Raw genomic sequence first — 11,535 nt, 5'->3', positions numbered from 1 at the left:
AAACTTCTAAATAAAAAGCCTCCCCCATCCACCCCAAATTTCCAATATAGTAATGCAAAAAAATGCTATATTGTACAACCTGACCTGTTTTGTGAGATTCTTTTAAAAACAATCATGCAAATGTTCATCTGCAGTGATATATATATCCATGAGATCTGTGACAAGCTGCAAGCAAGCCTGAGTGATTGTGAGACGCTCAACATCAGCTGAAGCCCTCAGAGTAACAAATAGATGAAGTGAATACATAATACATAGTATTGAAGGGAAATATCAACATGTAATGAGATTATTGTGATCGTTTCCATTTAGTTAGAAATAATACGAATGATTCTTGTGTGCACGAACTTCAAGAACGGCTCATCCGCCTTGGGTGGATTGCCAAAATACAATTGTTGCCAAAAATATTCGGAGTCTTGAGTTGTCGGAGGAAGTTTTGATCTGAGATGTCACCTCAGGTAGATGGTGAGTCCTGAGCTCCTCTCATTGGCCTCTGGCTCTCCTCACAGCGATGCTCTGTATATGCTGCCACAGTAACGACGGCTCTGACACGTTGTGTCTGATGAGCGACTCCAAACCCTCTGCCTGATCCAGACTCTGCCAGTAGTCCTGCGGCCACATCTGGAGCCAGCTGAGAACAAACACATGGCACAGTTACACTCTACTGCGAATGCTTCAAAACAAGATGAAACAGCAGTCGCAACACATTTAACTTGGAATGTGATCGGTTTTTTAGGGGGTGTTCACACTCGTAGTTCAGTTCTCTTGGAAAAAAAAAGAAAAGAAAAATACATTTAGTTCTGGTTTTCACAGCATTCACTGTCATTTTTAACAGAACCTAAAGATACAAAAGATTCTCATTGTATGTGTGTTCATATAATGGTATTTTTTACCAGCGGAGAACTCGTGAAGAGCTTATAAAATGCGTAGGAGTCAAAACAGGCAGGAATTGCTCTGTTACACACAAAGATCTGCTGCAAGGAGACACGTTTCTGACACCTGTACCAAAGTGTAATGGGCAACATAGCGCCTATTACAAGAACCAGGTATGCTTGAGCATTCTGTCCTTTTTAGGGTTGCATTATGTGACATCACATCCTGTTTTTGGTTCATTTAGAGTTGTTTGGTACGTGTATTTCAGTCATACTGCACCAGAGTTTGTTTGGTGTTCAGATCTAAACAACCTTTGACAGCATTATGATTCAGCCTCTATTATGGCCCCTAAAGAACAACTGCAGTGCTTTGTAACTATAGGACAGGAAAGAAGAGCTGAATAAACTTATTGCATCTAAACCAACAATGTTTATTAGATCCCATTTCCACTGAATTATTGAAAGAGTTGTTACCTTTAGCAGAAGAGCATCTCTCGGTCATGTTCTAAAACCATTCAAGCTGGCAGTTATTAAGCTTCTCATTAAGAAACCACAGCTAGACCGAAATGAATTGGCAAATTACAGACCCATTTCAAATCTTCCTTTTATATCTAAAATACTACAAAAATTGAGAAAATTATGAACATTTTTAGTGATTTAGTGATTTTAGTTATTCAGGCCCCATCATCATAGCACAGAAACTGCGCTTATTAAAATTACAAGTGACTTACTTCGAGCTTCTGACCAAGGCTGTATCTTGATACTAGTTTTACTTGATCTTAGTGCTGGGTTCGACACTATAGATCATAACATGCCCCTAGATCGACTACAAAACTATACTGGTATTCAGGGACACGCTGATGGTACTAATCATACCATTACCATTTTGTCTATTTAAATGGAGAAAAATCGATCATAACTCCAGTAAACTATGGAGTGCCGCAGGGATCTGTATTAGGCCCTCTGTTATTTTCAATATATATGATGCCACTTGGAAATATTATTAGAAAACATGGAATTAGTGTACATTGCTATGCCAATGATACTTATATAGTATATAGTAATATATTTCATCACGACCAGACCTCTGAATTATCCAAGTTGACACTGTGTTAATGATATAAAATAGTGAATGACCTGTAATTTTCTTCTATTAAATACAGAAAAGACTGAGGTATTACTTAGGTCTATAGGTTTCATTTCATAGGTTACAAAAACGGCCATCTTCCACCTCAGAAACATTGCTAAGCTACGGAGCATGCTATCTGTTTCTGGTGCAAAAAAGTCCATGCATTCATGACATCTAGTCTAGACTGGATTATTACAATGTATTACTAGATGTTTGATCTGCATCCTCAATAAACAAGCTACAGATAGTCCAAAATGCAGCTGCTAGAGTTCTTACCAGCCAGGCGAAGAAAATATAATCATATAACACAGATTTTATCATCTCTACACTGGTTACCTATTAAGGTCTTAGTTCACCCAAAAATGAAAATAATGTCATTAATTACTCACCCTCATGTCGTTCCACACCCGTAAGACATTCGTTCATCTTCAGAACACAAATTAAGATATTTTAGTTGAAATCCGATGGCTCAGTGAGGTTACATAGGGAGCAATGACATTTCCTCTCTCAAGATCCATTAATGTACTAAAAACATATTTAAATCAGTTCATGTGAGCACAGTGGTTCAATATTAATATTATAAAGCGACTAGAATATTTTTTGTGCTCCAAAAAAAAACCAAAATAACGACTTATATAGTGATGACCGATTTCAAAACACTGCTTCAGGAACCTTCCTAGCGTTATGAATCTTCTGTGTCGAATCATTATTCGGATCATGTGTCAAACCGCCAAACTGCTAAAAATACGTGACTTTCGTGCTCCAAACCCGATTTGACACACTGATTCACAACGCTCCGCACGCATGCCGCACCAGAAATATTCTCGTTGCTTTATAATATTAATATTGAACCACTGTGCTCACATGAACCGATTTAAATATGTTTTTAGTACATTAATGGATCTTGAGAGAGGAAATGTCATTGCTGGCTATGCAGGCATCGGATTAGGGCTGCATGATTAATCATAATTGAATCGAAATCACGATTTTGCTTAGAGCGATTATGACATCACAAAGGCTGTGATTTTTAATTATATAAATATGTACACAGCATGTTAGTGAAGAGCCGCTCTGTGATGGGTAGTAAATGATGCTCCATCTGAGAGCACTGCATTAGAAAAAGCAACACACGTCAAATATACACACTTTTCAAACATGAAAAGCCTTTATGAACTTCTTTTCTAACAAAAGACAACATTTAATGTGTTTTTACTCCAAACTCACTTCATAACGTCAGTTGAGTGTTTGAAATAGCATTTCGATTAGATTTCGATTGGAAATTCCCTGAGAAGGCTTGAAGAAAACATATAAACCATGTATTGTTGTACCGTAGTCGTATTTTATTCATGTTGAATTATTGCAAATTGCAATTTTAACCAGAAAAATCACAATTAGATTTTTTCTCCAAATCGTGCAGCTCTACATTGGATTTCAACAAAAATATCTTAATTTGCGTTCCGAAAATTAACGAAGGTCTTACGGGTGTGGAACGGCATGAGGGTGAGTAATAAATGATATTATTTTCATTTTTGGGTGAACTAACCCTTTAAGTTCCATATTGAGTATTGCTACTCAGCTAAATGGCTTAGCTTCTGTGTATTTAACCAATCTTCTATTGCCCTACAATCCATCAAGCTCTTTAAAGTCTCAAAATTCTGGACTTTTAGTAGCATCATCTAAAAGAGGGAGAGCATTTTCACATCTGGCTCCTAAACTCTGGAATAGTCTTCCTGATAATGTTCAGGGCTCAGAGACACTCTCCCAGTTTAAATCTAGATTAAAGACACATCTCTTTAGCCAAGCATTCACAAAATACATCTCATAACCTTGTACTCCAGTTATATCAGAACAAATGCACATGAATATTCAGTCCGTACATAATTATTATGAAAGTCGATATTCTGATCATATTTTACAAATTCCAAACCACATCAATCTTAATAACTACTATTAATACTATTAATTATAAAGTGATATATAACTATTTACAAGGGCTGGAAGTGAAAACCCCTTATATTTAGATCTGCATATTTATTAAGCAGGTTTTCTTTTACAGGTAAAACAGACTAGGGCTGTCAAATAATTAATCGCGATTAATCGCATACAAAATAAAAGTTTGAGTTAAAATGTGTGAGTACTGTGTGTAATTATTATGTATATATAAATACAAACACATTCATGTATGTATTTGAGAAAAACTTACAAGTATATATATTTATTTATATTTTTATATAATTTTTATTATATATAAATAAAAATATTTTGTACATAAATCAATTTCTCTTAAATATATACATAAATTTGTGTGTATTTATATATACATAATAATTATACACAGTACTCACACATATATTAGGCAAACTCAAACTTTTATTTTGTATGCGACTAATCGCGATTAATCGTTTGACAGCCCTAAAACGGACCAAAAAATGACAGATCTAACCATACTGAAGAGTCAGAAATTATTAAATGCCCATGAGAAGGATCCAATACTATGGAAACTGCAAAATTAAGGTGTGACCATTGGACAAGAAACACTTATTGGGGCAGCAGGGTCACAGGACTCTAAAGTAGAAACATGCATTTTCTGTAAAGTGGCTTTGAAACGATATGTATTGTGAAAAACGCTATACAAATAAATGTGATTTGAATTGAATTCAAATGAACCATACTAACATAATTGCACCAGGGTTCATTTTAATAGAACCAACCCTACCAAGTGTGAACATAGCCTTTGTGTGAAATGCACAGATTTATCAAATGGTGATGAATGAAAGTTGTGTTTACCTGTCATTTGGGTCAATGCTTCCCACAGGCCCGTATCCAGGACTGGGCAGTGGGCAGCCCATGTGTGAGCTGTTGGCCATCTTTGGTTGCGGAGGTAGGTTTAGTTTTGGGTTCTTCCTGTGTGCTTTCACTGCAGCCAGACGCTCGTTCTCTCGGTCGCACACAAAGCACTCAAACCCGTTCAGGTAGTTTGGTTTACTCATGTCATTGACGCCCCACTCTCTGTTCTCAAGCCCCTCCAGCAGACGCAGGTTAGTGATATGAGTGGGCGTTTTGTACTCCAGATAACGCGAGTACTCCGTGTCATCTTGATCCAGAGCCTTTATGAACTCCGCCAGCTCTCGTGGAGAGGTAAAATCGTCAATGAGGATAGCGGAATGATTGTTTGGCAGCCAGTCGGCCACTGATGACGAGCCCCTGTAAATGGGAACACAACCCTGGTGCATGGGCCGCCACAGCTTCTCAGTCATGTAGTCCGGACACAGGCCGTTCTCTAGGGCCAGGTGGAACTTATAACGACCGACGAAGTTCATGAAGCGCCTGTCCTCACCAGTGGCTGTGCTGGTGTCCTCCAGATGTTCAGGAAGGGGTCTGTTGTTAAGGCACTTCCCATATGAATCAATCTAAGGAGATGACAAGTTATGAGTTTCAAAGCCAAAGACACAGCCTTTCAAAGTATACTTCATTTGATAGTGTGCGCTAACAAAGGTGCTCAACACATGCACAATAGAAAGTTTCATTCTTGTGCAGTTTTAATTTCTTTCCAGAAGTTATGCACGATACACTAAAGAAATAAGCCCTGTGGCGCAGTGGTTTACAGTGATTATAGAACAGGGGCGTTGTTAGGCATGACGCGTAGCTATTCTAAACCACTTCTTCACTAGACATTAGGGCTGCAGGTTTTTACAACAGAACCCGCCCAATTGCAACTCAAAAATAGCCCAATCACTCTTCAGGGGGGTCCCCCAGTAAAAATCGTGTCCTGTGGGGTAAAATCCATGTTTTTTGGTAGTGTTCTCCAGGTAAAATTAGCATTCCAGGGGTGAAATATCACGTTATTGGGGTCGCTTCAACCCACGGACATGAAAAACAACAGGCAGCAGCACTGTTAAATAAGCCCAATTCCATAGGAAAACCACAGACTTGGTAATACTGCTAGGCTTATTGATTTTATAAAACAGTTACTATAATAGCTGGCAAGGTTTCATAAAATAAACACATAGCAACAAAATTGTAGTAATTGCCAAGCAACAAAAAGAAGGGACAGTGGGACAGTAATAATAATACTGATGTTATGAGGTCACAGGTGGGTGTACTGTACATAGAGTATTTCACAATGGCTTCGAACGTGGCTCAGCCAATCATAATAGAGGACCAGAACAGCCGAGGCTTGTCTGTAAGGGTAGGTAAGGCAGTGCTCCACAAAAACATTCATCCAAATCAAAGACCTCTATATAAACTGAATTAATAATAATCAGGCATGTATTCTGATACTATGGGGGCAGCACAGTTTTACAATGTAAGGCTGTATCCGAAATCACATACTTCCCTACTATATAGTAGGGGAAAAACAGTATGTGCAGTAACTAAGTAAGTTTTTAACTTAGGGAATCTCAGACCTATGACATTTTTAAAGCTTGAATTAAGACATTTTTTTAAAACTAGCAAATGTTTGTTGGTTTACTTTTATTACTTGAGCTTTGGATTGATCATTTTGTGTACAGCACTTTGAGAATCTGCTTTTAAAGGCTATTTATATAATATTTATTATTATTATTATTACTTGAATGCTGCTGTTAAATGCTCTGGCAAGGAGATAAACATGGCAGACTGTGTACAGCAGATCACTCAGGGGAGGAGCTAAGCTAACAGAGCAGATTATGTTGCCACTCGTGGGTGGGGCCTGTTCCAATGTGATGTCACATTAAAGGATTAGTTCACTTTCAAATTAAAATTTCATGATAATTTACTTACCCCCATGTCATCCAAGATGTCCATGTCCATGTCCATGTCCATTTCCTTCTCTCTTCAGTCAAAAAGCAATGAAGGTTTTTGATGAAAACATTCCAGGATTTTTCTCCATATAGTGGACTTCAATGGCCTCCAAACAGCTGAAGGTCAAAACTACAGTTTCATTGCAGATTCATAGCATTTTACACGATCCCAGACAAGGAATAAGGGTCTTATCTAGAGAAACCATCGCTCATTTTCTAAAAAAAATCAAAAATTATATATAAATTGTTAAATACTTGCACTAGCATATTGTATATGACAATGAATTCTAATAGAGAAGAAGAAGAGAGCTAGTTCAAGATGAGCATTTATGGTTAAAATGTATAAAATTTTATATAAAATTTACAAAATTTTTTAGAAAATGAGTGATGATTTCTCTAGATAAGAACCTTATTCCTCGTCTGGGATTGTGTAGAATGCTTTGAAGCTGCAATGAAACTGTAATTTTGACCTTCAACTGTCTGGAGGCCATTGAAGTCGATTATAAGGAAAATAATCCTGAATGTTTTCATCAAAAACCTTATTTCTTTTCGACTGATGAAAGAAATACATGAACATCTTGGATGACATGGGGGGTGAGTAAATTATCAGGAAATTTTAATTTGAAAGTGAACTAATCCTTTAAAGTACATTCCTGTCTCATGTTCAAAAACAATATAAAAGTGAATTTTGCATAATAGGTCCCCTTTAATGAGCTGATAACTGATAAGGTTCTGGGTGGCTGCTAAGCTGTTATAAGTGGTCGCTAAGGTACCTGCCCATTTTAATATTTTTTTTTCTAATGTTTGAAAAATAAAAATTGATGTTTTGAATTTGTATTTACCTCTATATACTTCATCAGCTCTTGAACATAGCGGTCCCGGTCTGAAGGCACATCACAGTGGGACTGCATGTAGAGCACAGGGGCCAGACCGGCCCGTCGCCAGCGGTTCTTCTCCTGCAAAGGGACTGCCGTCGGTGTCAGAAGATAATCCAGCGAGGGCAACCACTGCAGCGTTAAGGGATAGTCTGACTCTCTCCTGAAGGTGGCTGTGTAGTTAAACAGCCTGATCCCAACACTGTGAGACAGAAGGTAGTTATTCATTGGAGACTCTTCGTGGAAAAGTGCCCAGGTTTGATGGGGCATGCGTGGCAGTGGAGCCTCGTAGGCACGGAAGTCTGTGCCGTAGAAAATAATGGATGCCGTGCGACGATAAAGTTGAACTTTGCGGTTGCTTGTGACTAGGCAGGACGAGCGGGCGCAGTCCACACGCTCTGTATCTCCTGGGAAGTGTGGGAAGAGATTGGAGCTCCACCACAGAAGAATGGGAAGGTCTTTATTGGGCCGAGGGTCAGTGTTTCCGGGGCCGCGGTAGGTGCTCACAGTGGCAAACTCCATGTCAGTGAGGGCACTCTGGGGCTGGAAAACACCACCGTCCCCTGTGCCCACTGGCCCCTGTCCCCAGCAGCACAGCGGGACCAGCAAAATAAACCGCAGGCAGAGTGCCATAATCTACCTGAAAAAAAAAAAAAGGACACTGGATTGAAGCTTCCTTTTAACCCTTAAACTGTTGCAATGTAGTTGAAGTAAATTCAAGCATTTACATTGGACTGGATATTATTAGTCAGCATAAAACAAAAGTTGTGATAATCTTTTCTTTCTTATTGAGACATATATCAGAGTGAAATGGCTTCTGGAACAAGAAAAAAAAAATTAGGGCGGAGCCTGATTTTGTCTGTGGGGAATTGATTGGATGATTATGGTTTGCTATTGGTGGATCTCATGTGAGTGACAGGTTGCTCCGCCCTCGCACCAGTAAACACATCATCAGAGGAGAAATGTTGAAAATTCCATAAAATATTCCATAAAAAAAGAAAGAAATGTTAATTCTGATTTCATGGTGACTTTAATGAGGATTCATTTATATTTAATTCAGACAGTGAAGACTATGCTGTGTTATCTTACATTGGATTACTTATTCCATATTTACGGAGCACCTGCACATGACATGTGGGGAAAAATTATGTATATCGTGGCCATAAATTAACAATTGACTTGCAAATATGTCACCACGATTTACTAATTAATTCCCTGCTTTTACAAAAATTGTGCGCACAATATAATGATTCATTCCCTCGTTTTACTAAATCAAATGAAGGAATTAGTAAATCATGGCCATGATTTACTAAAACAAGAGAACAAATTGTTAAAGGGATAGTTCACCCTAAAATGAAAATTAGTAATCATTTACTCACCCTCTTGTTTTTCTAATGCCATATGCCCTTCTTTCTTTTATGGACCACAAAAGGAGAATTTTAAAAAATGTCCCACTTGTGCTCCTCCATATAATGGCAGTGATTAGCGACCAGCATCAAGATTTAAAAAAAGATGCAAAATTTTCACAGAATGATTCCATGCGACGTGTTGTATATTCCAAGTGTTCTGTGGGTTTACGATAGGGTTTGGTGAACAAACCGAAATTTAATGCATTATTTAATGAAAATTCTGACCTTGCCCATTGGTTTTCATGAGACTCTATAACAGGGATGGGCAACTCCAGTCCTGGAGGGCCAGTGTCCTGCAGAGTTTATCTCCATCCCTGATAAAAACTCACTTGCCTATAACTTTCTACTAATCCTAAAGACCTTGATTAGCTGGTTCAGGTGTGTTTGATTATGGTTGGAGCTAAACTCTGCTGGGCAGTGGCCCTCCAGGACTGAAGTTGCCCATCCCTGCTCTATAAGCACGAAGTTCATTCCGACTTGCCCAGAAAAACACAGAAGTTGTGAAGAAAAAAATTCTCCTTGAGGTCCAAAAAAGTAAGAAGGGCATACAGCATTAGAACAACACCAGGGTGAATAAATTATGACTTAAAGGTGCAATGTCAAATTTTCTGTCCACTAGAGGTCGCTAGAGGCCTATTCAAAACAAAGGCGTAGTTTGATGACGCAAAGTTTGAGCACGAAATCTTGGGACATGTGGTCTTCACCTCACAGCCAGTGGAAATAATCGGGATGGGACTTTAAAAGAAATCATGTTCATGGATGCGATTATTAACGTTACTGTAGTATGAAGCAGAGCAGGACTGAGTGTTTGTGGAAGCTGAACGAGGCCGCTGGAGCGACTGCGCAACACACGCCACGAGCAGCGGAACTTTTATTATGACACAGTCGCCGGCTCTGCTTCCACTTTTCCGGTCATGAGTATGTATGGAGGTAACGCAGCTCTGTTTATCATATTAGATACATTTGAGTGTGTTGAAATGATGTTATAACGTTACTCTGTGCGTTCACTCGGCGGCTGCTGTGAGACACTGTTGCACACTGCAGTAAGATCATATTATCATATTAAATGCTGGATGGCTTTTGTTGATAAACGGCATGCAATTAATTTTAAAATGTATTGTGTGATGGAGAAAATTCTGTATTACTGTTGCTAAAAATAAAGCTGCATCTGATTATGCTATGTTAGCTACTTCACAAAATAGTGTTTTTCTCTGAGGCATGGTAAAGCACGGTACTCGCAAAAAAATCAAGAAAATTAGATTTAAACAATAAGACTAAACGTGTTGAGCTATATAACAATAATTAGTTTTCTTCTATAAATATATCAAAACAGTTGTTCCCTTGTCTATTAAAACGTGTAATATATTAAAGCGTCTTTGGTGTTTCCAATGTTTCTACAAAATAAAACCAGAAACCGAGAGTAACGCAGGTATGACGCAATTGACAGGCGACTCCTGACACGTCCCGCAGCCTTGGTTAAAATTGCAATTTTCTCACGATAGTTGGAAACATTTGGGATATTGTAAGTAGTCAAGTGAAAAAAATATATAACACTGGCCTAGTGGTTTTTGGGTATTTTTACTGCAAAATTCTTACATACTGCACCTTTAATTTTTATTTTAGGGTGAACTATCCCTTTAATTCGTGTCAATGTGCAGGGCTCAGAGTACTTCTTACTTGAATAATACTGTTAGACTTACCTGAAGAACTTAATTACTGTTTATTTCATTTGCATCTTTGTTCTGTCCTATTGCTTGTAATTTGTTTATTTGAACTTGATAGTTAGCCTAGTAGTTTTTGCTGTTGTATAGAATTTGGAATCAATAATTGTTAAATTTTACTGGTATCTAATATTTTGGTGTCTGTTGTAACAACATTATTTATTAGAATACAAGATTACATGTGTCAAAAACAACGAAAAAAATATTTTTATTTTTATGTAGCAGTACCATTGAAAATTTTGTTAGGGCAAGTAAATATATCGAATCACTGACCCAAACGGGTGAGTTAAAAAATCCTTAGCGTTGAGCCCCATTAACTAATTAGATTAGAACATTTAGGCACAAGTGCAGTAATAAACATGAAGTGAACAAACAGAAAAGGCTCTATTTCAAAACATTGTGCTCTCAAAACCTACTAAGGTGCCTAATGTAGTCATCATTTCTGAGTATCATTGTACCAAAATTCAGTAAGCATCCAACATAAAAATAATTTTGGGCATCATATGCAACTATTATTTCCAAAAATGCTTTCTAGGTTAAAAGCACAGCCAAAAAAATCTTCAAACACATTTCCCACAAAGACAGACGCTCGTTTTCCATATAACACGATCTGACCTCGTGCTTTCTTACTTTAGTTCAGGACAGACGCATGTTGTGTTGTTGCATTCCCACTGTTTTTCCTCCTGAAGCACAGGATGGACACAGGATGCTGTTGTGGCATGAATGTTCTTCCTGCTTTGAGGAATGGCAG

General features: G+C 38.0%; 1 protein-coding gene across 2 annotated transcripts; it reads right to left on the bottom strand.

The window, feature by feature from the left end:
• Window positions 1-10: 10 nt before the first annotated feature.
• On the bottom strand, window positions 11-11,513 carry fut11 (fucosyltransferase 11 (alpha (1,3) fucosyltransferase)). Of its 2 annotated transcripts, none has more exons than XM_067398732.1 (4): window positions 9,034-9,114; window positions 7,622-8,294; window positions 4,786-5,408; window positions 11-628 (listed from the first exon to the last, which is right to left on the bottom strand). In XM_067398732.1, exons 2-4 carry the CDS (start codon window positions 8,285-8,287, stop codon window positions 481-483), a joined length of 1,437 nt encoding a protein of 478 aa, XP_067254833.1. In that variant the 5' UTR covers window positions 8,288-8,294; window positions 9,034-9,114; the 3' UTR covers window positions 11-480. The 2 variants fall into 2 exon arrangements, with proteins under 2 accessions (XP_067254833.1, XP_067254017.1); XM_067397916.1 differs by lacking the exon at window positions 9,034-9,114 and adding an exon at window positions 11,415-11,513 and having other exon boundaries at window positions 14-628.
• Between the last annotated feature and the right edge of the window lie 22 nt (window positions 11,514-11,535).

Source organism: Chanodichthys erythropterus, chromosome 1 (assembly GCF_024489055.1).
Source record: "Chanodichthys erythropterus isolate Z2021 chromosome 1, ASM2448905v1, whole genome shotgun sequence".
NCBI lineage: Eukaryota > Metazoa > Chordata > Actinopteri > Cypriniformes > Xenocyprididae > Chanodichthys > Chanodichthys erythropterus.
The sequence above is the reverse complement of the archived record's forward strand: the minus strand, read 5'-3'. Positions and strand labels throughout refer to the sequence as shown.

Excerpts from the sequence above, each read along its gene's own strand:
- fut11 (XM_067397916.1), bottom strand. The coding sequence starts at position 8,287 with ATGGCACTCTGCCTGCGGTTTATTTTGCTGGTCCCGCTGTGCTGCTGG. Across the intron at positions 5,409-7,621 it reads AGCTGATGAAGTATATAGAG|ATTGATTCATATGGGAAGTG; the intron begins GTAAATACAAAT and ends TCATCTCCTTAG. Across the intron at positions 629-4,785 it reads AGCATTGACCCAAATGACAG|CTGGCTCCAGATGTGGCCGC; the intron begins GTAAACACAACT and ends GTTTGTTCTCAG.